This window comes from Gastrolobium bilobum, unplaced genomic scaffold, assembly GCF_033153095.1.
Source record: "Gastrolobium bilobum isolate Gb01-03AN ecotype WA unplaced genomic scaffold, APGP_CSIRO_Gbil_v1 utg2673, whole genome shotgun sequence".
Lineage (NCBI taxonomy): Eukaryota > Viridiplantae > Streptophyta > Magnoliopsida > Fabales > Fabaceae > Gastrolobium > Gastrolobium bilobum.
In genome coordinates, this window is record NW_026898407.1 from 82955 (window position 1) to 110632 (window position 27678).

The 27678-nt window shown below is 33.1% G+C and overlaps 2 protein-coding genes across 2 annotated transcripts; both read left to right on the top strand.

Annotated features, from left to right (window-relative positions):
- Positions 1 to 9911: 9911 nt before the first annotated feature.
- LOC133315853 (uncharacterized) lies at positions 9912 to 10810 on the top strand. The gene is made up of 2 exons (XM_061517531.1): positions 9912 to 10178; positions 10300 to 10810. The coding sequence occupies exons 1-2, from the start codon at positions 9939 to 9941 to the stop codon at positions 10741 to 10743; spliced, it is 684 nt and encodes a 227-aa protein (XP_061373515.1). The 5' UTR covers positions 9912 to 9938; the 3' UTR covers positions 10744 to 10810.
- A 14363-nt stretch (positions 10811 to 25173) lies between these two features.
- On the top strand, positions 25174 to 27239 carry LOC133315823 (homeobox-leucine zipper protein HOX16-like). Its single transcript, XM_061517491.1, has 3 exons — positions 25174 to 25624; positions 26113 to 26510; positions 26603 to 27239. The coding sequence occupies exons 1-3, from the start codon at positions 25468 to 25470 to the stop codon at positions 27017 to 27019; spliced, it is 972 nt and encodes a 323-aa protein (XP_061373475.1). The 5' UTR covers positions 25174 to 25467; the 3' UTR covers positions 27020 to 27239.
- Positions 27240 to 27678: the final 439 nt, after the last annotated feature.

A 27678-nucleotide genomic window follows, 5' to 3' on the forward strand; every position in this document is an offset into this window, starting at 1 on the left:
CAGAGTTTACTTAATTAAAGTATAAAGCTAACCAAAAGTTAAAAACTTAAAATAGACATATACTTGCTATTCTTCCTAAACGTCACCATCAATTATGCCCCATTTGTATAATCAGAATATCCTATTCGCATAAACACCCATATATATATAATATTTTATTTTTATGTATGTATGCAAATTTATATATTGTCTCTGAAAATTGAGAGCTAACTCGGGATGGTGTTATGTTCCAGCTAATACATTTGTCATGCCGGTACAACCTAGAAATACTTAGGCATAGAATGATTCAAAGGAGAAAGTTGTATGACTTTGTTATATTGAAATTAAAATATAATGATATATAATCATTGTGTGGGATCCACATATATCATGTACAAATCTGATCATGTTTATACTATTTATAATAATTTTTCATAAACATCATATTTCATTAACTTAATTATTGGATTGATAGCTTTTATAAAGTAAATCGAGTTATTAAATTTAAAAACTAATTGATAATTCATCTGAGTCAGATATTGTTAGAGAATAAAATAAACCACTAAAAAGGCCATCACCCAACACCTTAAGATTTTGGGTTGAATTAGTTATTTACATAGTATCAGAGATTAAATAAAAGCACAAAAGGTAAGCCAAAAAAAAATTGCGCCTGTGCAATATCCACGCTTCAAGTTCAAAGGGCTCTTTCGTGAGGGGGTGTGGTTAGGGATGTTAACGGGCCGAGCCGAGTTTTGGTCTTAAAAGACTACGCCTGTGTTTAAATGTGTCAGCTGTGTTTAGATATGTTAGCCTGATCAAGCATGTTACCTGTTATTAATATAATTAACTAACGGCCTATGACATGGCTTATTTACAAAAAATGAAAGCCTTATTTAGCCTATTTAAAAAAAACAAAACAAAAATTTATCCAAACAGAATATACAATCAACAGCACTAGTAATTTCATAAATATTCATAAATTCAATGTATACCCAAACAACATAATATAAAACAAAATCATTTCAAAAGTCTGTTTAACCAATATAAAATGGGGAGAAATGGATTGAGGAGAGAGAGTGAGGGCTATTACAAATAGTATAAAAAATATAAAATAAAAATAAAAATTAATATACTAGCTCAGCCTGAGAGGCTCTAAGGCTGAGCTTTTGAATTGAAGCCTGAGACCTTTTTATTAAATGAGTTTTATACAAGTTCAAGACCGGTTCCAACAATCAATTTAAGGCATATAAGCTCATGCCTTCACGAGCCGAGTCAAAGGCCCATGTTTCGTTTATCACCCATGTGTGTGGTTAAATCTTTAAAAAGGTTCTCACCTAATACCTTAAGGTTTTAGGTTAAATTGGTTCTTTACGATTATACTTACTACTATTATTATAGGCTTACCACTTTTAAAACATGTTTGGTTAATATTTGATCAAATTAAAATTAATGGCAGTTATTTTTTTTTTGTTTCAATTGTTGATTTCAATTTGATCTAACGATTATCAAACTGGTAGTAAAAATAATAAGTCTAAAATGATGGTAAGTATAACATTCTCCTAATTCATCACATTAGTTTACTTTTATGTATAATACATTTTTTAAAATATAAGTAATTAAATGTTTACTATTAAATTATATATTTATGAATATTCAATTTATACAAGGTTATATATATAATCAATAAAATAATATCACATAATTTAATAATTAAAATAGTTAAATTTGTACTTAATCGGTAAAAAAAATTATTAAACCGTGTGATATAAATTGTTAGCAAATCCCATCTTATAATCAATTAGTCAAATGATTAACCTCTTCGAACTATGGCAGCCAAAGATGTCGAATAATAAACCGGGGAAATCTGATAACAAACATGCACACTGGGATCAAACTCTGCACAAAGTGTTTTTCGCAAATCCATCTACCTAAAAAAACAAAAAAGAAAAAATTTCCTGAGAAAACCAGTGGCTAAATTGAATGCCGGCGGAACTATTGAAGATTATTCCAATGAGCGTAGTTCAGAAACTGTGGGTTAACCAAAAAAACAGACTAAAAAAGCAATTGACCAAGAACATAAAAAAGGGCGGGCGTGATTGATTGGTAGAGGATAAGAAGTCAACATAAGAAACTAGAGATAAAAAGAGAGGATAAGATACAGGTCATTTGACTCAAAGCTAATACTTAGAGATATTTATTTCGACTTACATTTGACAATTGGATAATTCTAGAGCAGTAAATTGACATTTAGGGGATTTCTAGAGTTGGGGAGCATTTGACAAGACTAATGATAGCTCCTAGTCCTAAGGGTGAAAATGGACTAGGTTAAGTTTTGCATGTGTTAAAATTTAGGTAGTGTTTGGTTAGAAAGGAGTGTAAATTTTGATGGCTAACTGCATGTGGGTATCTGTTATAACCACGTTTGGTTGAAGGATTTGAGTTGATTTTCCCATCTAAGAGCGTTGGCTAGCAAACGAGGAAGATGACCAAAAATTGGAGAAGGACACTGTTGAGAAAGTCGTTTGACCATGTGAAATTGTAGAACAAAATCGGATAAATTGGAGAACGACATTGTTGAGAAAGCCGTTTGACACATTATTTATTGTGGTTCGAAGGATGTAATAAAATGTAGGCGTTTTTACGAGGATATTTTTGTAATTTCATTAAATTTTCCTATCAATATTTTATCTTCAACCAAACACACATTCAGAAATTTAATTCAATTTTCCTGGTAAAATTTTGCCCCACCAAACAACTTTTTTACAACTTTCCTATCTAACTCATTTTTCCTCCAGATTCCTAGTATTTACATTTTCCTAATATTAAAAATTTCTCCCCAACCAAACACTAGGGAAATGTATATATCATGTAACAGGATAGCTAACAAATTTCTATTGATTCATTGATAAGCGTGCAAACACTTTTTTTGTTTTTTATTTTTCTTTCATGGTAGGACCCACTAAAATCTGTTTGTGTATGAAAAAAATTTCATGTCCTATTACTTGACATATATATTCCCCTAAAATTTAATATAAAAACTTTTATCATCTTTGTGATTCTATTCAACTCAAATTTAAATTAGTCGGTGTTAGTTAGTGACCGGATACCGGATAATTTATACCCAAAAAAATTGCCTTAATGAGCTAGTTTAACTTGTTTTTCAAATATAAAGCTTAAGTCTAACCTATTTAGTGTGACTTTTTTTTAAAAGTTTAGCCTAATCTAAAAGATAATTTACAGGATTATTTGGCATTAATCAAATAAAACCTATAATATCCTTCACATGTAGTTGTGAATTTAATTATGAATTAACGATTTTAATCATAATATTGAAGAATAATTATAAAGAAAGTAGAAGAAAAAGAAATAAAGTCACCTTTGATAAAACGAAGTTAAAATGACAGTTAAGGAGTAAAAATGCGGATAAATAAAGTTACTCAAAAAGTGAAAGTAAATATGGAAATATTATCACAAAAATATTGTAAACCAATGTGTAAAGTTAGAATGAGAGTTAAATGAGCGGGATATATGAGCTTATACCCATTGGGTTTATTTAAATCACTTAAGTGCCAAAAGCTTACTAAGTCTCTCTTATTCTTTCTTTCATCCCGCGGTTGTTTCCTCTCCACCAAAGGGAGCTTTTCTCTTTTCTCTTTTACTTTGCTTCATCGTTCCATTGAGAATCAAAGGCAACCAACCACAAATCCTCTCATCTCACACATTTGTTCATCTTTTTCCATTGTGGTGTTGTATTTGGGTGTGAGTGAAACATATTTTGAAGGACTCATGGCTGCCATTTTCGAATTTAAGGCTTGAGGAAGGGTTGTGACCTTGTTGGAAGCTTGGATTATCTTATATGTAGTGATTTGAGACTCCAAAGGTAATTATCCCAACTCCTTCTTGTGATTTTGGACAAAATGCATGAATTTAGGATTGTATAAATAGGGATTTGATGGTATCGATAGTTAAAGAGTGATTTGGATATAGCTTCCTTTGTTAAATATGGTTAGGATTGCTTCTTGATGAAAGACAAAAAAAGAAATCACCATTTAGCTCATTATAGAAAATCATGATTTTTGGCTATATGTCAATTTCGAAAATTAAATGGTATGAGTAGTTGGAGAGTGATTTGTAGTGAGTCCCTTTGTTAAACATGCTTAGGATTGGTCCTCGTAAAAGGAAAAATTATGAAATCGCCATTTAAGACACTTTGATAAATTGGACTCAAAATCAAGTGTAGATGTCTTTATGTGTAGTCTTGAAAATTGAATGTGGTAGACTAGTATATATGTACTGATTGTCTTCACGTATTTGGAATAGACTGTGATATTGTGAGAGATTGTGATTGTGACCCCTTCGATACAAGGAGTGCATTGGAGGACAGTGCTTGACAGGTAAGCTTTCGGTCCTTGTGGTTAATTCCCCGTTTGTTCCACCAGACTCTGAGGGAGGATGGTAGTTTGATATGATATGTTGAAAAAAAAAATTGTTATATGTTACATGTATATGTATGTATGTTTATGTGCCACACAAGACTGTGTTTCCTTGTGTGAGGCATAAGACGGTGTTTCCTTATGCATAGTATGAGACAATGTTTCCTCATACGGTATGTTGCAAGACGGTGTTTCCTTGTGTAATGCATACTTGTTATATTCTCTGTCCAGTAGGATTACATTAGTGCATACTGCATTGTCATACATATTCTGATGTATGCATGAATTTTTATATTGTGTTTATACCAGAAGTGAACTTAGGGATGGAGGAGCCCTCCAAGGGTCCTTAGCTTACTAAGGTAATTATATTATCTCTCCCCATATTATGGGGATCACCATTTCAAGTACAGGAGATGATGATGTTAAGGCATCGCGTGGCAAGAGGCCAGATGAGAGATATTACATGACCTGATAATCAGGATTAGCTTGTTATGCTGATATGTATTTCACATGGTTTTATTTTGGATATGTATATATACAATATTATTCTTTTGGAGAGCATAGGGAGTGTCTATGTCAGGTCGATAGTATGTATATGCTGTTATTGAAGCATGCTCAGGTCTATGTTACTTATTTAATTGCATCTCTTTTGTTTATTTGATGTAATTATATAAATAACATCATGACATTATTTTGAGACAATATGATTATGAGATAGCCTAGGCCATGTATGGTTGAGCAATATGTTTTATCTATGTTGTGGTATGACTGGATTATATTAAACTGTCAATCAGGTTAAAATTATCATGTGGAAATTATCCCTAGTGGTCCAAAATACAAACGAAATGCTGTCCATTTTATTTTGGCCATGGAAGTGAAAAAGTTTGCAATACATAAGGAAAAAGAGAAAATTTATTTAGTTAACTTCCACATTAAATAAGTTGAGCATGCTGCACTTACTATCATATAAATATTAATTAACCGGCTGCAGACGGAGCGTTACAAAACCGATCTTATTCCTTGAAATAGGTCAATAGAAATTTAAATAAGCTAAAGGCTAAGGCCTTTAAATAGGCAAGTAGACTTAAACCATTTAAAAATAGGCCACTAAATAATTGTCCCTGTATAATCATCGTGGCTGTAAATTGGTTTCTTTGTGTAATCCTAGGATAAGCCTTTATTTTCCTACATTTAAAATATAGGAAAATATTACTCTCATTTTACATGAGGTAATTATCTCATATTATTGATAACCATTTAGTTTATCTTATATTATAGACTAAATTTACATGAATTATCAAGTCAAAAATTTGAAAATTAAGGTTTATTAATGTAAAAACATGAACTATTGAAATATGAAGTAAATAATTAACTTTTACTTGTTTTGAAGGTGAATGATGTTAAATGAAAGAAAATATGAAGCTTAAAGAATTGGAGATCAAGAACTTGAAGATCATGAAGATTCCAAGTGCAAATAGAATAAATTACAGTTCTTGAAGAGGAGGCTTAAGCTCCCATGTTACTAAAAGTTTCTATACGAGAGGGCTTAAGCCACCAAAACAAGGCTTAAGCTCGCTGGCAGGTAAAAAGTTTCTCTTCAAAGAGAGGGCTTACCCAAAACGGGGCTTACCCAAAACGGGGCTTAAGCGCCTTCACACGAATCTGCACTACTGTCCCAGAGGGCTTAAGCGCCCCAATGGGGGGCTTAAACGCCCTTCACGGACCAACTTAAGCTCAATTGAATATCTCCACTTAGGGCACAGATTCTTCACTTACAAAAGGGAAAATTGAGGTAGAATTCATTATTCTGGATGATTGGAAACAGAGGAGAAGCAGAGGAAACAACCAGTTCGTGAGAGTCAGAGACAGATCAGGATCGAGTCTGCACTGAAATTATTGAAGATTCACCATTCTACTATGAAATTTGGGGGAGATTTCTTAATTTCTTTCTTTCTTGATTTCATTATGTCTGGTTAAGTCTTTATAGTAGTTAGGGTTAGATGGAACTCAAATTATTTATTATGTTTTGAATCATTCTTTATGTTGACTTTTCTTTTTATCATGAATGAAATTGTCTTTTCTTAATACTTTCTATGAGCTTGAATTTTGTAGACTGATCTTAGGTAATTACATGGCAATAGGAATATTGGTATATGATCTGTATCTGACAATTTCATCGTAATCTTTATGATTCTAGGATAGACATAGGATTTTACGTAATCTTATGATTCTTGAACGTAATGTTTATTTTCTTGGAGAATATCCCGGGAACTAGAGTTCTTGCAAGATTATAAAGATTTAAGATGTCAAAATATTGAATCCTAATTAAATTAAAAGAATTGATTGGATTGATATTAAGGGCGATTAATTTAAAGAGTGAATTCAAACATAATAGAGAGGTTGAGGGAAGTTGAAGCCTTAGCTACGTTTATTCTTGCTTTAATTAGTTTTAATATTTTGAATCTAAACCAAATTAAATTTCACAATTAATATCGATTGTCCAACTTAAGGGGATATAGTGAATTAGGGATTGAATTAGAATCCTCGTGGGAACGATCTCGTACTCAATATATTATATTACTTGTACGACCGGTGCATTTGCCAAAGTCGCAACAAGTTTTTAGCGCTGTTATCGGAGATTATATACTTCAACATTAATAGTAGCTATAATTCTTTAGATTAGACCTTATTTTCTGTTATTTAATTTTTGTTTTGTTAATTTAGTTTTTATTAATCTTTTTTTCTGGTTTAAGCGAGGTACCGTTGACACCGACTCCTTGCACTTCGACCCGGAGATAGAGAAAAGAACAAAAAGAAATAGAAAGATTGCCAAAGAAAGAAAGTAGCAAGAAAAAAAGTATCAACCTCAGTGATACGAGAGGAAGAAATAATGGCAAACAACAACAACAATCCACAAGAAGAGTTTATGGATGCATTCCTCACTCCGAGCATGCCAAAAAATACCTCAAGCATCATCAGACCAAATGTTACTACAAACAACTTTAAAATCAAGCCAGCTCTACTCTCTGTAGTTCAACAAAATCAGTTTGCTGGTGATGACGAAGAAGACCTTCACCTTCATCTGGATAAATTTCTGTTGATTTGTGACATGGTGAAGATAAACAGGGTAGCAGATAAATGAGATGATTTTGAAAGAGAAGGCACTTAAATGGCTTCATCAACAACCTGTTGGAAGTATTGTGTCATGGGATGATTTAACGGTCAAATTCTTGGCAAACTTCTTGCCTATGACCAAATATAACCAGTTGGTGAATGAGGTCCCAAATTTCACCCAACAGGAAAGGGAATCTCTTTGTTCTGCATGGAGAAGATTTAAAGACTTGCAAAAAAGATGTCCTCAATATGAGTTGCAACCCGGACAAAGGTGCGGATATTTTTCAAAGGAATAACACCTGCTTCTAGGATGTGTATCAATGCCGCTGTAGGAGGATCATTGAGACAGAAAACTCCCACTCAAGCTTTGGAGTTATTTGAATCCATGGCTTCTCTAGAAAATGAAAGTGTTCTGATACTGCCAAAGAAAAGGAGTCTATCGGCTGGAAAGCAATGATGCTATGTTGGCTCAACAAAAAGTTATGTCTCAACAATTGGCATCCCTCACAAGCATGTTTTAAAAATTTCAAGTATCTGCAGTTCAAAAACAGACACAACCACAACTACCAGCTTGTGAATATTGTGGAGGAGAACATGACAGCAACAATTTCAATGCTCTTGGGGGAACTGAGACGACTCAAGTAAATGGAATTTGGTATGATCAGAGAAATCTAGGCAACCCTCAAAGAAATCAGAGCAATCCTTATGGTGATACTTATAACCCAAGATGGAAAAATCACCCTGGTTTCAATTATAAATCAACTCAGCATCAGCTCAATCCACCTCTTCCAATACAACCACAACCACCTCCACCTACTCAAAGTCATCCTTCTGAGTTGGAAAAAGCACTAATGCAACTCTCAAAAACAATTAATGATTACATCCAAGGTGCAGAAACTTTCAGAAGTGAAACAACTACCTTCATGCAAGAAACCTGAGCAGTATTCAAGAATCAGGAAGCCGCAATGAGAAATCAAGAGGCATCTATATGGAACCTTGAAACTCAAATTGGGCAACAATCTAGGCAAATTTTTTAGAGAGCTTAAGGCACTTTTCTAGGTGATACCATAGTCAACCCAAGAGAGCACTGCAATGCAATTACTACTATGAGTGGGAAAGTCATTCAGCCTATAGAGAAGCATTCTGAAGAAAAGAAGAATGATAAGGAACATATTGTCGAAGAAAATAAGAAAGAAAAAATAAAGGATACAATTGAGGTTAAAAAGGGAACTCATGAAAAAAGTGAAAGGAAACAATTCAAGTGGAAGAAGAAGAAAGCTCTAGAAAGAAAAGACGAGCCCTTAGATCTGTCGCCATATGCTCGAATTCCTTATCCACAAAGACTTAAGCAATAGATTCAAAGGCAACAATATTCAAAGTTTCTAGACATCATCAAGAAGTTGCAGATTAATATCCCATTTGCTGAAGCCTTGGAAAACATGTCAAATTACGCTAAGTTCATGAAGAATCTTTTATCAAGAAAGCGTAAGCTGCAGGAATGTGAGACGGTGACTCCGACAGAGGAATGCAGTGTCATTATCCAGAAGAAATTACCTAAAAAGCTCAAGGATCCATGAAGCTTCAGCATTTCATGCACCATAGGTAAGGTAGAAGTCGAAAATGTTCTGTGTGATCTCGGTGCCAGCATCAACATAATGCTGTTGTCCATGATGAAGAAGCTGAGGATCACTGAAGTAAAGTCAACCAAGACAATAGTGCAACTAGCTGACCGCTCTACAAAGCAAGCTTATAGCATCATTGAGGACATATTGGTAAAGGTTGATAAATTCATCATTCTTGTTGATTTTGTCATCCTTGATCGTAACAATATCTACTTTATTTGAGTTGTCTTCTAAAATATTTTCTTATATGGAATTTTACAATTAATTTTGCTCCATTATTTTATGTTTATATGTCCAAGAAATAAGCATACGTGACCTTATGGGATAACATAATATATATATATATATATATATATATATATAAAAGTAAAAATTCAACGTATAATCTAAGGGTTATATTTATCTCATTTTTCATAAGATAACTAAATTTTCTACACACAAAAAATGGGTAGATTCCATTTCTTTTTTCTCTTTCTCCTCTTATTTATGAGTCTCACTTGTATTTTTGTTTCTACAACATAAGATAACTATTTTTCTAGCAGATACAAAATTTATTTCTCATAATCTAATACAACTAATGACTCATCCGAAGTTAAGATTGTTTGTTTGAAATACAAATTTTGTATAAAATGTCTACTTTATTTATTCAAATTTTCTCAAGAAAAAAGAACAGTATCGTTTAGACTTTAGAGGATAAAGCTACGGACAATATGATTGGTGGAAATCAAAGTGGCAAGATCGCATCACAGAAAACCAAGATTATTGTTGTTGTTATTATTATTAACAGAAAATGTCTTTTGAGTGTGTCTCATCGTCGTCCCACGTGGCAGTTGAGATAACATCGAGAAAAGTTCTGGTTCTTCTCAAACCAAAACCATCCATGGCGGTCCCTGCTTCATCCTCAGCTCCTGGTCTTCGAGGCATCCACACAAACCGCACCTTCTCTTCCTCATTCCGCTACCAACGCTCATTTCCCACTCCCACCACCAACAAACCTCTTACCGTCCTCGCCATGGCTCCCATAAAGAAGGTACAAAAAAAAATTTCCATCTCTCTTTCTGTCTTCACACGAGGAAAAGAAATTGCAATTTTTTTTTATTTTTTTTATTTTTTTTTCTTTTGAGTTGAATTGATGATGTTACGTGTGCAAGGTGAACAAGTACGACAATAACTGGAAGAAGGAATGGTTCGGAGCTGGGATCTTCTACGAAGGAAGCGAAGAAGTGAAGGTGGACGTGTTCAAGGAGCTCGAGAAGAGAAAAGTGTTGAGCAATGTTGAGAAGGCAGGGTTGCTGTCCAAAGCGGAGGAGTTAGGGTTTACGCTCTCTTCAATTGAGAAGCTTGGTGTGTTTTCCAAGGCTGAGGACCTTGGCTTGCTCAGCTTGTTAGAGAAAGCGACTACCTTTTCTCCTTCCCTGTTGGCCTCCGCGGCGCTTCCGTTTCTCGTGGCTGCCCTCGCCGCGATTGTTCTTATCCCCGATGACTCCGCCGCCCTCGTCACCGTTCGGGCGGTTGTCGCCGCCGCACTTGGCGTCGGGGCTGTTGGGTTGCTTGTTGGGTCTGTTGTAATAGGCGGATTGCAGGAAGCTGATTGATTGAATAGAAAATATCAGATGGATTAGTGTCAATCTAATTTTGGAATTTTATTTTATTTTTTGTCTCTTTTTTGCTTTTATAATTGGGCATAATGGGATTCTCTCTTTCTAGTGCAAAAAATAAAATAATTTTCTGGAAATAGGAACGAACAACTATTGCAAATTTGCAATGCATATTGTGAATGAATTACTGATTATTTCTGTTCTGTTTTATGTTTCATAATCGATATTCATTTTTCCTCTTCTTTTCAAACTTAATATGCTACTTTTATTAATTAAAAGGAAAAGATGGAGGAGGTTAATTGTTTTCCTCTTCTTCTTTTTGTCCTCATATTCGGCTTGCTCGGTTGGAATTTTATATTAACTGTATGATGGGAGATATTCTTACTACTATATCTTACTACTAAAATTTTGAAAAGAGAGAAAATACTAATCCAACAATAATTAGATATGTAGTAAGTTGATAGTAAAAAATTTTAGTACTGAGAATATCTCGTTCTAACCGTAAAACCAAGGTATTCAAGGCTTTGGTCAATCTATACCATTGGTTTATCACAAAGAATAAATCCGCTGATTTGTATGTGGAAGGCTGTCTCACTTGAGACACCAGAAGATCAACTTTCATTTACAGACCACATTATTTTGATTCATTCGTGAGTTATATCTTCGATTTAAATAATAATGGATTTATTTATAAATAAATAAAAAACAATAATGGACTTTTCATTGGAAGAAAATTAGCCATGTAAATAGGCTAGGTTAGGCTTTGGCTTAAATAGGTCAGACTTGTATAAAAAATATTGGGTCTGGCCTAGCCTATGTAGGCCTCAAATTATAAGCCTGGTCTGATCTATGTTTAAAAAATAAAAGTCTTGGCTTAGGTTTATTAGTCTGTTTAAACTTGTTAAACTGTCAACGATTAAAAGAAGGGGTTTGCATTTGTCATTTAACATGACACAACAAACTTTCCTACACACAATATTTTGTGGGGCCCACACTTTTTGAAAAAAAAAGGAAAAAAAAAAAGAAATTACGACACGCAAAACGAATCTCTATAACATTACAGAATCAATTTTCCTACAACATAACTCTTATAAAACCCTTAAAAGAATACCTAAAATAATATTACTTTATAATTCAAAATTATTAAAATAATAATTTTATTTATTTTATTTAAAATAAATAATATGATATAGGCCGTCCTGTAGACTTATATGCTCGATATGTATAAAAAAGTCTATGGCATATTTTCAAAATATATTTTTTTCAAAGATTAGGCCTGTTCTATTTTACTATTTGTGATAGGTTAAGTCTGGCTTAATATAAGTAAGGCCGTAGATTCATGTAAATCGACCTAGTCCATTTATACCCTGAGACAGAAGGTGAAATAAAATGGCTCGATATAGTAAAGAAAAAGGTAAGACTAAGAGGACAAGTGTAATTATTTTGACAACATAGGAATAAAATTTTCAATACATGAATTAGCCCAAATGCCCAATTCATCCCATTAAATTAAGGGGTTTAGAGAGTGAGGGCCTAAATTAAATTAGGTTAGGGTCAAGTGTGGGCTCTAGTTACATTGCGTTTTGAATTTTGATGTTGGGGTTGTGGGCTGTGTGGTCTGTGGCAATAAAATGTTCCTGAGTTGTATCAAGCAATGGGCAATTCAACCTATGATAGCTTGCTAGAAAGTCGAAGGAGATTCAACCAACCAAGGTGGAAAAACAAGTCTACTGGATCATTCTGTAAATATTTAGATTATTATTAGGGGAGTTGAAGTGACCTATATCCTCCAAGGAATATGAAGAAATCAGAAAAATTCTATAATCGGTTCTTTAAATGTAAGTTACACAACGATTCTCATTTTATAGAGTGAAATCTTTATGCTAGCTCCATTAAATAAATTGGGTTAACTCTATTAGTGGAATTAACATAAAATTTCACTAATTAATAAAAAAAAATATCAAAGAGTGTGTTGATATTTCTTTTATTATACTGTGTGCTTGTTTTACGCAGTTAGAGAGATGCATACTCAATACAAGTAAGAAACATTATTAACTTTTTCCATAATTGTGTGCTGGGGAAAGGGTAGGTGGTGGTGAGTAAGAGTAACGAAGTAGGACAGGGACGGATCAAAGAAGTGAGGCATACATTGGCTTTCAAGTTTCAGTGGTCATTTAACAGCTTAATACGAGTTTTTTCATGTATGTTTAATTATTCAATTTATTTGAGAGGACTAAAAAGAACGGACTAATTTTTTAAGCAAGTGTTTATAGACAATTATACATATATAGTTTAAGCCAATAAATATTAAGTAACTGGTGAACATATATTGTATTGTTAATTTCTCTCCTCAGGGGCTGTTTGGTATGGAGTAATTTCTTGAATGTCCTAGAAAGTGGAAGTGGGAATAATTTATTTCCACATTTGGTAGAAGGAAAACATAAAACTTGACTGGGTATAGTTTATTCCCCGACAGCCATTTTACACTACCGATAGTGGAATCGAATTACTATTTAAAACATGGTAATTGTCAGTTCCCAGGTCTTGGTTTCTTCACGTTTCATTTCTCAGACTAAATTACCCCCCAACCCTATCTTATCATTTGTGCCAAAAAATGAATTTGTGGTGAAAAGGAATCAGGCTCTCCACCGAATGTTCCTACGGAGAACCAAGTATCTCTACTCGTTTTCTTTCTTGTAATTTCTTGATGATGGCTTTGATGGATTTTGTATTTTTTATTTTTGGTTCTGTTTCTGTTCTTTTAAACTCCAAAGTTCTCAAATGGTTGAAATTTACTTAATCTTTGTGTTAAAAAAAAAAACTTTACTTAATCTGTGGTATTTTTTTTTAAGCTTATGGCCCTTTCTTTCCTTTTGGCTGATCATATTCTTTGGTTCTGATTGCCCTTTTTTTAAAATTTGTTGTCAAATTTAATAATAATTTTCTGGTTTTCTTTTCCACTCACACGATTTCCGTTTAACTAGAAGTTTGGGGATTTTGCTCTGATTTTGGTTCTTTGAACGGTGAGTTGTCCTGTAAGCATCCTCTCCTCACATTGGCTGGTAGGTCGTATACAGTGTTATCAGAAAAATAACTCTATTTCGATCCAACATGCTTTCAAAGGAAAGACATCAGAAGAACTTTGGGCTCTGTTTGTAAACGAAACTTACCAGCACTATGATCCTACAACGATAACATCACGGTTTAGGAAATACAAGATGAAGATTGATAAAGTTCAAAATTAGGTCGCCCACGAAGATGGTCGTTCTTTGCGATTTGTTTTTTGTTATAATGTGCCAAATCGTCTTGAATAAAAGTTATTCTCAACGATGGTACTTTTGTCAAATTTCATCATATTCCCATCAATATTTTATTTTCAACCAAACATCCTTACAGAAAAATTAACTAATATTTCCAGTAATATTTTGTCCTACCAAACATCTTTTTTGTAAAATACCGAGACACTTTTTATTCCAGCTATATTCCAAGTAATCGTGATTTCAGGATCCAAAAAAATTTCTCCAGTACCAAACGCCCCCTTAAGGAAAGCCCGTAGAGTCGCACACTATTTGGCCCATTTGGATCACTACTTGGAGTTTGGTCCTACATTATTTCTTTTCACCAATTTATTTGATAGATATGTTGAGACAGAACAACGACTAAAGTACTACACTTTTCGTAAAAAATTATCCGAATATTACATTATGTAAAAAAAAATTCAAAATGTAACGTCACCTAATTCGCTACAACATCTGACGAGTTAGGTATGGACATGTGGCAGAAAGTGCATGGCCACTAAGCTGTTGTGCAATGTAGCAAGATTACGTGGCGTCAAACGTGCTTTGAGGCATAGCATGTTTAGTCAGTTTTTCTGACCCGTGACAATTATGTTATGCAGCATAGCATGTTACGTGTGTATCATAAAATAATTTAAATTAATATAGACTGAATTAAATTAAAATAATTAACAAACATAATTGACATTTAATTCAGTAACACTCTTAAATTGAATTACATTTCTTAATGGTTAAAAAATTAACATAACTTAAACTAAATTAAATGAAATTAATTAACACTCCTAGAAATAATTCAGTTTATATTAATTTAAATTATTTTATAACTATTAATTAAATATTTTAGGAGTGTTAATTAATTTTATGTAATTTAGTTTTAAGTTATGTTAGTTTTTTTGAATAATTTAATTTAATTAAGGAGTGTTAATGAATTAAATGTAATTTATGTTTGTTAATTATTTAAGTTAATTCAATCTATATTAATTTAAATTATTTCATAACTATTAATTAATTATTTTTAGGAGTGTTAATTAATTTTATTTTATTTAGTTTAAGTTATGTTTTTTTAACCGTTAAGTAATGTAATTTAATTTAGGAGAGTTAATGAATTAAGTGTAATTTATGTTTGTTAATTATTTTAGTTTAATTCAGTCTATGTTACTTTAAATTATTTTATGACACACACGTAACATATTATGCTGCATAGACGTTAGTCATGTATCAGAAAAGCTGACTAAACATGTTATGCTGCATAGCACATTTGTCACATGTCAGAAAAGCTGACTAAACATACTATGTTGCATAACACGTTTTACGCCAAGTGATTGCACAACGGCTTACATGGTCATGCACTTTTTGTCATGTGTCTACACCTAATTCTTCAGGTATTGTAGTGAGTTGAGTGACGTGGCATTTTGAAAAAAAAAATACAAAACGTGACATTTAGGTAATTTTTTGTGAAAAAATGTGACACTAATCATTTTCCCGTGTTGAGACCTGAGAGTTGTCATCGCAGGTGTTCAATGCAGTGATCGGTGTAATTTTATTGCTTTTTCATATATATATATATATATATATATATATATATATATATAGACAAAAAAAAGTGTTTGTCCTTTTAAATGACACAATTTGTGTCATTTCACTTTCACAAAGAGGTGGAACCCACACCTTTATTTTGTTTGTCCAATCTCTTCTCCTTTATCTATCTCTTTCTCTCACTTAAAATGACATAATTTTACATCCTTTAAAATGATGGGATAGGATATTGTAACAACCAAGTCAAGTTACTACCAATGTTACTACCACTCAATCTCACCGTTAGATTGGTAGTAACGATCTGACGGTCCTCGTTTAATCCCTAAACAGCCCCTCTCATCGCTTCTCTCTCTTCCTTCTCTCTCTTACTATACTCTCTAACGCAGCCGCCATCGCCGCCCATAGCCTCCGTTGCGACGGCGCCGCTGCATCCTCGCCTCCGCCGCTCCGCCGTTTATCCCTCTCCGAGTTGTAAACCCCTCTCTCTACCGCTCTAGTCTAGGGCAGTGTTATAAAACCCGGACCGGACCGGCCGGTTCAACTCGAAAACCGGTAAACCGGTGATCTTACCGGTCCGGGTAAGCTAAAGGATCGGACATGCAAACCGACCGGCGTAACCCGTGCAACTCGGTCGAGTTTTATTAAAACCGGTGACCCGCTGGTTCACCGAGTCCAACCGGTCTTTGCCCTTCACAGCCTTAAGATGGAGGGATTCACAGATCTAGTGACGGAGGAAACAAAAATCAGAAAAGAAAAATGAGTTACAACAACAAACAAGAATCTGGTTCCCATGTCTGTCAAGAATGAGTCGCCTCAAACGCTTGCTTCTCTTCTTCAGGCGGACTGGAATATCTTGGTCGACTCTTCTCATGGGTTACGAAACTTCCACCGATTTTCCAAAGAATAGAAAACGCTTAAAGTTTTGCTTGGTTGGTGTAACAAAGAATAGAAAATGTTCTGGTGATCTCTCTTCATGGTGTAACAATGGATTACAAAATGTTGTTCTCTCCACCGAATAGAGAACGTTTCGTTCTAAAAAATAGAATGAAAAGGCAAAGTGGGTGAATGAATGTGAAAATTGAAAAGACAAGAGAGAAGAAAATGTGCATTGACACAAGTATCGAGAAAGTGTGCTCAGTTAAATTGATTGAGGGATTGGGACTTGGGACTTGGGAGGGGCTCTAGGTATACGAGAATTTTAGACTTGAAAATTGCTTTTGTTTGCCACAATTTTTGCTGGATTTTAATTTTTGGGCTTTAATAAGTGGGCTAATTAGCTTAAGCTCAAAACAAAGAGTCATTGTGTGTTAAAATATAAAAAGAAAATCAAGAAAAAAGCTCATTAGGAGTTGTGCACTATTTAAGTAAATTAAAGATTTATTTTTTTATATTAGAATATTTAAATTGATATTATTTTTACATATATTTGAGTATGTTTATAATTTTTTTAACATAAAATATAAATTTATATATATTTACCGGGTCATGCGGTTCAACCAGTGACTCACTGGTTGAACCAATGACCCAGTACCTCGACCGGTTCAATAACCGGGTCGAGTTTAATAACATTGGTCTAGGGTTCTGATTTAATTGGTTTCCATAGCCCCTCTCTTCCCTTCTCTATTTGCACATATTTGTGATTGATTTCATGTTACCTATCCCCTTGTGATGAGTATGTTGTTGAATACAAAGTTTGCTTTATAATACGAACAAACCTTCTCCTGTGAAAAAACTGCTATAGTTGTTATCAAAAAAAAAAAAAAAAACTGCTATAGTTTTGGAACATGGAATCTTGTAATAAGTTAAAAGAGCAAAGACTCCCTCTGCGTGCTCCAGTACATGGTTGCTGCAGCAGCACATTTACTTTAGAATTTACAAGCAGTTTAAGGGATAACAACAGCAGAGATGAAATTCAACTTCATACACACCGTTACGAGGTAGAAAATCGCCTTCAAGAACAATGATTATTTACACATGGGCTATGGCTATGGGCAGCGGCACCGTCGCGACGGAGGCTATAGGCAGCGGCAGCGGCGGCGCGATGGAGGCTATTGGCGGCGGCAGCGGCAGCTGCGTTAGAGAGTATAGAGAGGGGAGCGAGAGAAGCGAAGAGAGGGGCTATTTAGGGATTAAACGAGGACCGTCGGATCGTTACTACCAATCTAACAATGAGATTGAGTGGTAGTAACTTGACTTAGTTGTTACAATATCTTATCCCTAAAATGATACACACTTTTTCCATATCTGGTAAAATCATTTCTGCAGCCGCTTTACGTATAGCAACGATAGGTGTATGGTTAGGATTCCCCACATTTAATGCTTTCATCTTTTGTATGGTCATGATTTCCCGCATTTAATGCTTTCAAGTATATATATATGGCAAGTATTTGATTGCTGCGCACGTACAACAGTTGCATAAATGTAAACCCCGTATATATATATATATATATATATATATATATATATATATATATATATATATATATATATATAAACATATAAGGGCAGGATCAACTTACACCAGTGTAAGATTTTTACTCTTACACCCCATCTGAACCATCCATTGCACTTTAATCCAACGGCCACGACTTCAAAAAGAATAGTAGGCACGTGACTCCAACTGTCATCTTTACCTCGTTCTTCTCTGAACTTCTCCATTTCCGCTCATTTCTTTCTTTTCTCATTGACGTTACAACTTCTGAACGAAGCATACCTACTTTCTTTTCTTTTCTTTTTTCCGTTTTCACAGTTGAAGCAGTTCCCACACCACTCTTCTACCTCAACCTCTCTACCAGTGACCCTGTAGAAATTTCAAAGGAGAAGTATTTTGAGTTTTTCCCTTTTCTATTTCCATGCTTTGTTTAAAAATTTAGAAGTTAGAAATCAAATCAACGAGAAAGTCTAAGGAAAAAAAATGAGGTGCTTGTTATTTTTTTCCTTTATTCATGATGCAGGAATCTATGAGATGAGGTTTCGGTTGAAGATTTATAATATATTTTTTTGTATAGACTGGATTTTTTATGTTGCAAAGAGTTTATTTGGTTTTTTTTTCCTCTGGATAATGATAACTTCATTTTTGTTTAAGTTGTTAATTATAAGTCACGGATAGGGGGAAATGATTTTAATTTTTTTCCGTTGAATCTACAGCTTCCCATTGAAACTTACCATTTGTTTTCATGTTCTTCCCTGAAGCAAAGAAGCTCTCTATCTAAACATATATGTTCCCACACCACTTCTGTATGCCAACCTCTCCACAAGTGCCCCTTTAGAAATTTTGAAGAAGAAGTCTGCGAGGACTGATTATAACTGTGATGTACCTTATACATTTAACTTCTCAAAATCTTTCTAAGAATTCACATCATGCGTATTTTATGGCTCACAGACTATTCTAGCTAGTTCCTTTGCTGAGAAAGACTATAACAAGGTGATTGTTGCCACAACAAGGACACTGTATATGGGTTTTGTTTTAGGAATGGGGCTCTCTCTTGTTGGAGTTGGATTTGTACTTTGGATTAAATTCTGCAATGTATTCTGCATAAAGATTAGTTAAGGACTTTGAATCGTATATGCATGATCACCAGGTAGGTGGAAGCAGGCAGTCAAATCCTCGTGTTGTTAATAGAAATTCAACTTTTAGTGATGCTGCTACAAATTTGTTAGAGAGTCTTGCTCGATATGTTGCTGCAACCAATTCTGCAGCCGCAGCTTCTGTGCCTCCTTCGAGTATGAATGTTGACACAATTGTTGTTTTAGGCTCAGAGACAACACATAGGAGAAGAAGAAGAACTGAGGTTTTAAGATGATTTTCAACTACGCCCAGAAGAAGAAGGCTAAGATGATGGTCTTTTATGTTACATATATCATATTGATGGAAGGTTCCTAGTATACCCGTACTGCAATTTGTTTGTCATAAGAAATTCAGTTTCTTTTGTCTAAAACAAATATGTTTTCTAATTTATGTATAAAGTGTAAACAACCATTTCGTGCAATTTGTATGACAACCAATTTTATTCAACATATGTGAGGATGTTTACATCATCAATATCTTTCTTTTGTCCACCTTGGCACAAAATTGTGCTTCTCACTGATCATCTGAATCTGATAGTAGAGAACGCCTTATAACTCTAATAACGTCTGTGAGAGACACAATCCCAACGAGCAAACCCGATGAACATCTGCCTTGTCAATCACCTTAGATAAAGGTGATTCAGCATAGCAGGTCACAAGTTCCCTTTTAGAGGTATTATTAGAAATGGTATTTGTTATTCATCATTTGTCACCATACAAAGGAATGTCATATATACACGTGAATATTACAAAAGATAAAACGGAAGACTTATCCACAATTTAAAATGCAAACAAGCATAATCCTATCATAACAACTTGGCCAATTACAGTATCATCCCCTTAAATTAGTTGTAGAAAATGTACCTATAAGCTTCATGCATCTTCCCTGTAACAAGTGGCACAAAATTTTTCCATTAAATTAAAGCAACATTCCAATGTTTTTATTATATAAAAAAATAACAATAATGCTAAAAAGGGTACTAAGAGAGAAAAAAATTGCATTTATAAGCTGCTTGTGATTATCTTCACCGACATCAGAGGGTAAAACAATAGGAACGACGTTTAATATAGTAGACTTTAAGCACTTAATGGCATAGTAGATAAAATTGAAGTATACCAGTAAAAAAGTGTAACATGTTTTCACGTTATCTTGATCCATCCCAAATTGATATTACAGACTAACAGTACCAGTAACCTCAAAAGATTCAATTGATGTTATACCATAAAATTTCAAAGAAAAAAAAAACCATTTTCCCCCTCCCATGACTTAAAATTCACAACTTAAACAAAAACGAAACCATTATTATTAAGAGAGAAAAAAAAGAAAACATTAAACCTTCCCAACACCAAAAATCCAGTCTATGCAAGAAAAATAATAAAAATAAATAAATATTATAAATCTTCAACCCAAACCTCATCACATAGATTCTTGCAACATGAATAAAAGAAAAAAAAAGAATTTCTTGTTGTTAGGGTGAAAAAAATCACATTCACTCTGAGATTTACAACCAAAAGCATAAGTCAAAAGAATTTGTAGAGCGAGATTCATTCGCTGGGTAACGACGGTAAATGCGAAGAATTCACGCGAGTCTCCAACTCCAGAAGAGAGGAGAGATGGTTCCAGTTGCCATGGTACCAAGAAGTGAGTATGTTTCGTTCAGAAGTTGTAACGTCAATGAGAAAAGAAAAAAATGAGCAGAAATGGAGAAGTTCAAAGAAGAAGAACGAGGTAAAGATGACAGTTGGAGTCACGTGCCTACTATTTTTTTTGAAGTCGTGGCCGTTGGATTAAAGTGCAATGCACGGTTCAGATGGAGTGTAAGAGTAAAAATCTTACACTAGTGTAAGATGATCCTACCCCAAACATATATAGGGGCTGGTTCTTTTTACACCGGTGTAAGACTAACTACGACTAACAAGTCTTACACCACATTTCAACCGTTGATGGACAGAAATCATCGGTTGGTATTTGTAGTGTAATTAATGATTAATTAATATTAATTAATTCGTATGACTTCCTAATTATAATTGTTAGATGAATGGAAATCAACGATTGAAATAGTCTTACACTAGTGTAAAATGATCCTTATATATATATATATATATATATATATATATATATATATATATATATATATATATGGGTAAATATTTCTGCAGCCACTTTAGATAAGATTATCTACAGTTATCTCAAAAACTACGTCAATTTGATTAATTAAGGGTGTTTCTGTAATTTTAAGTAAATTAATGAAAGGTTTTTTCGTAATTTTATTTTTTTGTCATGTATATTTTACTAAAATACCATTTATTAATTTACCTAAAATTACAAAAACACCTTTCATTAATCAAAATGACATAATTTTTGAGATAGCTATAGATAACCTTATCTAAAATGCCTGTAGAAATATTTTTATATATATATAGATATACATTTGTGACGTAGATAAAATATATACAAAAGTGTCATTATTTAAAAATTATAATTAATCAACACCCAAAGGTTGAGCGTTCGGTTACGGCTGATTTGATTTGAGAGGAGCAGTCCAAATCGAAAGGCCACGTTAGAGAAAGAGATGTGTGTCAGAGACCATACAAAAATGATTTATAGTAAATTATAATAATAAAGTAATAAATTGAAAGTGACACGTTTGGTTGGTGGGCCGTCAAGGTGGCCCAATCAGATATGAACAAGTCGAGCAAGCGGCAGGAGACCCAGCACGTTTGTAAATACCAAAAAGTCAGAGACAATCAAAAAATTATTTAACGGATTATATTTTTTAAGTTGCATAAGAAAAAGCAATATTTGTGCTTACACAAATCTCACGATAGGTCCACTTTAATTTTTCTTTTCTTTTCTCTCTCTTTATTATATATTTATTTGAAGATTTTTATTATTATGCAATATAACCAAAACAATCCCCCTTAAATAATTACTGGAAAGTTATAAAAAAAAAAAAATTACCGGAAAGACTTCCTGTTATATTTATTTTAAATTTATAAAAGGGTTTAATATTTCTACTTTTATTGCATATTTTTTTTTTGTCATATTCATATAAAAGTGAGTGGATTTCATTTTGTATATCATTAACATTTTCTCTTTCTTCTCATTATAATAGAATCTACTCACTTTTACGTGAATATGACATAAAAAAAATTTCTGCATTAAAAGTAGAAATATTTTTCTCTTTATAAAATATATAATAATCATAGGATATTCATATTATCACTTTTTTCACTATCATCTACTATATTCTATGAAATATATAGTTATAATATTAATTTTTTTCTTTTTTTCTCTGCATAAATTTTTCAGACAAAAAATACTAATCTAACAATGATTAGAGAGGTCGTGAATTTGGTAGTGGAAAAAAGTAACAGTATAAATATCCTCCTCATAATCATAATTTACTAAATCATCTAAAAGTGAATACATATTTATTTAATGTAAAAATATATTTATTTTAGAAATATATTTTAACAAATTTAATATGCCCTTACTTTTTATCTTAAACTTGAATTCTTTCATTCATTCAAAAAAAAGTTTGTATCACTTACAATGTATAATATCTACTAAGAAATAAATATAATCTTCACTTAAAATTAACCGATACTTTGCTCTGATCTATAAAATAGTGATCATGATTAGCGGTGTCAATATAAGTTTTGACATGCGGGTTGACTCGTGACACGACACGAAAATTCGTGTTCGGGTTGACCCGCAAAAAAATTCGTGTCGTGTTCATGTTGGGAAAAATGACACGTCAAAAATTAGTGTCGTGTTAGTGTTGATGTATTTGTGTTCGTGTCGACCCGTATTTTTTTAAATTATTATTTTTTAATTTTTTATTATTATTTTTTTAATTTTTTTTAATATCGATCCATTTTTTAAATTTTTTTTTGTCAATTATCATTTTGACTCATATTTTGCGTGTTATTTGTGTTGTGTCGTGTCAACCCGCAAAAAATTCGTGTCGTGTCAGTGTTGAAGATTTTGACACGAATAAAAATTCGTGTCGTGTTAGTGTTGATGTATTCGTGTCGTGTCGAATTCGTGTCGTGTCGACCCGTTTTGACACCCCATGATGCAAATTTTCATTACCAAAAGAGGTTTCACATAGTATACACTGTTTCTTAAAAATAAAGTTTGATAAATATATAAGAAAACCAATTATAACAGTTTTATATATTTATTTTTTTGGTACATAACAGTTTTATATTTACCAATACATAAATAAAATTTTAAAATTTTAACTCCTAAACTATTATGTATATCCAAAAGATATCATAATTAAAATTTTTAAATGAATTTATTTGAAAATTTATTTCATGAACTAGAAATATATATATATATATATATATATATATATATATATATATATATATATATATATATATATATAAAGAGCTGCCACCAAAAGAGAGAGTAACATTTCTTTATGGGTTTAGTGTTTGTCATTTTAAATGACACAACTTTATCTCATTTTTAATGAAACTACGTCGTTTTGGTGTGTTTTATCATTTTTTTTTAATTTATAAAATTAGAAATAAAAATAAAATGAAGGAGAGAGAATGTAAAAACTTACCAAAACGACGTAGTTTCATTAAAAATGATATAACTTTGTGTCATTTAGAATGGCAAATATTTTTCTCTTCCTTTATTTGAGAAACACCCAAGAGAATGAACAAAAGTAACACGAAGGGTGAAAAAACACTGAAAAGGGGAACTGAGAACTAGGGTCGGCTTTGTACTCCCTCTCCCATTTTGTTAAAATATTAAACAGCTAAAACTTGCGTACCATTAAAAACTTGTAAAACCTTGAATAATAATAAAACAATTAACTTGATAATGTATTGAACATCTGAATTAAGACTAAACTAGATCTGGATCTTATACTACAAGGTGCAGTGAGAGAAAGAGAAAGAAAATATGCGAGCCTTACATGTGAGAATTAACTTGATTATGTTAATTAGTTGTTGTTTTTTTTAATTGGTTGTAATAACTCCGGGGATTCAAATCCAACGGAATTTTATGTAAATTGAATTACAAACTTGTTGAGGTTTCGTTTCATTTTTTTCATAGTTTGATGAAGTTTACAAAGAGTTTTACTTCATTTTAAGATGAAGACAAATAACACTAATGAGAATTTTTCTTTACAAATGACATCAATCTATCTATGTATACTAAGACAAATTTCACGGAATTATTCTGAAATCGGTGCTTTTCAATAGTATATTGTGAATTGAATATTTAAACTCAACTTTATTGTCTGGTTTTGTCAAGTCTTCCCTTCAACTTAGTGTTTCTAAAATTTTGTTGAAATTGCTAGAATATACATAGCAACATATTGTATGCAATATACATGATATGCATTTAGAGGTTATCAGCCAAGGTGCGGATAATTCATTACATCTTTTATGCTTGCATGACAATAAAAAAACCAAGCACGGACATTGTTTTCTCCTAACATATTGGTGTATATTTGCTAGAAAAGTATAAAGTAATAGTTTTTCGGGTTTGATGTTTGTGATTTTAAATAACATAGGTTATGTCATTTTAGAGGAGAGATAGACACAAGAAATGAAAATCATGGAAGATAAATGGAGTGATTTTTTTAAATTTAAATTTTAAATAAAAAACATTTTTTTATATCTATCTCTCTTAAAATGACATAATTTTATATCATTTAAAATGACAAACATTTTTGTTATTTTTCCTTATTCAATCACCTATTAAATTTTTGAAATATTGTTTATGGAAAAAATATTTGTCATTTTAAATGACATTAAGTTATGTCATTTTAAGAGAGAAATAGACACAAAATAAAAAAAATTTATTTAAAATTTAAATTAAAAAAAACCCATCCACTTTCTCTCACATGATTTTCATTCCTTATGTCTATCTCTCCATTTAAAATGATAAATATCAAACCCATTGTTTATTGGTGAATTTAGATAGTGTAAAAGGGTATGTTGGTAAAGTAGACACTCCCATCTTAGTGAATGTGCTTATTATAAACCCAGGATTCTCTCTTCTTCTCCGAAGTCCCACGATAAAGGAAAGTGTCCATCTATCTCGGTGTCCATTTATCTCTCTCTACAATTTATTATTCTCATTCCGTTCCATTCCATTCCAATCTACTTCTCCAATTCCATTCCCTTCTCTTCTTATTCTTCTGAAAGTGATGGGTGTGCCCTGCTGCTGTTCTCATACATCGCACATAACAGCCCTCATCATCACCAGCTTCTTTCGCCATAAACCTTAGATCTTTTCTTTATTTCAATATTTTATTATTTTTACCACCTCTTATGGTTTGCTAGATTAATGATAACACCGTCTGATATGGCTGCTGGGAGAGTCTTTTGCTGTGGTCCTGCAAATGCTTCCAATTTCACTACTTTGCTTCCGAATCAAACTGCTCCTTGCACTTCTCAACCTCTTGATTCTCTTTTTCTTTCTACCTCTTCTTCTCCTTTCCTCGGTAATCTCTCTCTCTGCTCTTACTTACTTCGGTTTTTTTAATGTTGTTTGTTCTGCTTCCTCGTATCCTGTTTTGTTGTTGACTTTCTACTACACAGTTTTTTTATTATTGTGAATTTCACTGCAATTTTTATGGTTAATCATGGGTCTCTCTGCTTTCTTATTCTTTGTTAACCTCGCCGCATGATTCTCCTTCACTTGCTTTGTTAATTAGTCCTTGAGTTGCTCTGTATTATTCAGGCTTGCAAGTTGCAACAAAAGCAACTCTGAGGACGTTAATTAAAGCGATCCGAAATCAAGATTCAGAACATTAATTAAAAGTAAAAGGACCACATGCACTATTCCAAAGTTGTAATTGGGTCAACTGAGCACCCAGAGTGAATTTACAAAACAATACTACAACATAGGTGCATAGAATAGGACTTAGGAGTGTGTTATTATTATTATTTTATTTTTTGACATAATTATTATTTTTGGTTATTTGTACAGGTTCAAGATCTATGATGAGCTTCGAAGATGTTAAAGGAGGGAAGGGGTGTAGTGGCTCGTTCTTCCGCCCTTATGATCCTGATGAAACTGGAGATGAAGACATGGATGACTACTTTCATCAACCTGATCAGAAGAAGCGTCGGCTCTCCGTGGACCAAGTGCATTTTCTCGAGAAAAGCTTTGATCAGGAGAACAAGCTCGAACCCGAAAGAAAAACACGACTAGCCATGGAGCTTGGTTTGCAGCCCCGGCAAGTGGCGATTTGGTTTCAGAACCGCCGAGCACGCTGCAAGACAAAACAGTTGGAGAAGGATTATGATTCCCTTCAAGCTAGCTATAACGATCTTAAGGCCAACTATGATAACCTTCTCAGGGAGAAAGATAAATTGAAAACCGAGGTAAATGAGTGTCACTTTTTGACTAGTTGAACTCAACAACAATACCCCTTTTGTATCATTCATGGAAATGTTTTTGTGATCTTTCAATTTAGGTGGCAAACCTCACCGAGAAGGTGCTTGGAAGAGAGAAAGGAGAGGCAAACGTTGAACAAGCTGAAACAAATGGGTTGGTGGAGCCATTGGAAAAGCCTTTGATTGATTCAGCTTGGGAGGGTGAAGGATCAGAAGAAGTGTCAATTGTGAGTTGTAATCAGGAAGACATAAGTTCAGCCAAGAGTGACATATTTGATTCAGAGATAAGGTTGCTGCAGACCGGTGATTCTTCCTATGTGTTTGAACCTGATCACTCTGATCTGTCTCAGGATGAAGAAGATAACTTGAGCAAGACCCTATTGCCTCTATGCATATTTCCCAAACTTGAAGATGTTGATTACTCCTACCTGCCTCATGGCTCATGTAATTTTGGAATTCCGGAGGAAGATCAAGCCATTTGGTCATGGTGTGATTGAATTTTCCGTGGTATACAGTATTTCTCTATCTTGTAGTCTTTGGATCTTCTGTTTAGACTTTGGTGAATGAGTAACAAGTCAATGAGCAATGGCTCCCTACTGGTTCCCAAATGGATGAACATTGCAAAGTGGTTTCTTCCCACATTTGTTATGTTCTAATGTAACTTTTGGTTCATATGTAATTAAATAATATCTTCTTGTTAAGGATGTGGCATTGAAATTTATTTCAGGAATGAATTTAAATAGGAAATAAGATGAGATAACAAATAAGAAACAAAGGTTATGAATAGAGGGAAATAAGTAGGGGTAATTCTAAGGATGCCCCGTGGAAAAATAGAGATATCGCGTACTATGTGGTAGTGGGGACATAATTTCAAGAATCATTCGGTATGAATGTTGTATGAAAAACATAAGCTTAATAAAAGAACAGGAAGAACAAGAATGTAAAAAATCATAACATGAGTGATTCAACGTATTTGGATTATGCGATGCCTCTTACGATTCTAATCGGTTGGCCGCGAAAATCGCACTAATGGGCGCTTTCAAGAAATTAAGGAGAATCATGGATTTTTCTTCTGTTTTGTTTGCGCTTTTAAAAAAAAGTAACTTTTATTATTTTCTTATTTTAAAAGTACTTTTTACAAAAGCTAAAGCTATTT

Excerpts from the sequence above, each read along its gene's own strand:
- LOC133315853 (XM_061517531.1), top strand. The coding sequence starts at position 9,939 with ATGTCTTTTGAGTGTGTCTCATCGTCGTCCCACGTGGCAGTTGAGATA. Across the intron at positions 10,179-10,299 it reads CCATGGCTCCCATAAAGAAG|GTGAACAAGTACGACAATAA; the intron begins GTACAAAAAAAA and ends TACGTGTGCAAG.
- LOC133315823 (XM_061517491.1), top strand. The coding sequence starts at position 25,468 with ATGATAACACCGTCTGATATGGCTGCTGGGAGAGTCTTTTGCTGTGGT. Across the intron at positions 25,625-26,112 it reads CTCTTCTTCTCCTTTCCTCG|GTTCAAGATCTATGATGAGC; the intron begins GTAATCTCTCTC and ends TTATTTGTACAG. Across the intron at positions 26,511-26,602 it reads AAGATAAATTGAAAACCGAG|GTGGCAAACCTCACCGAGAA; the intron begins GTAAATGAGTGT and ends CTTTCAATTTAG.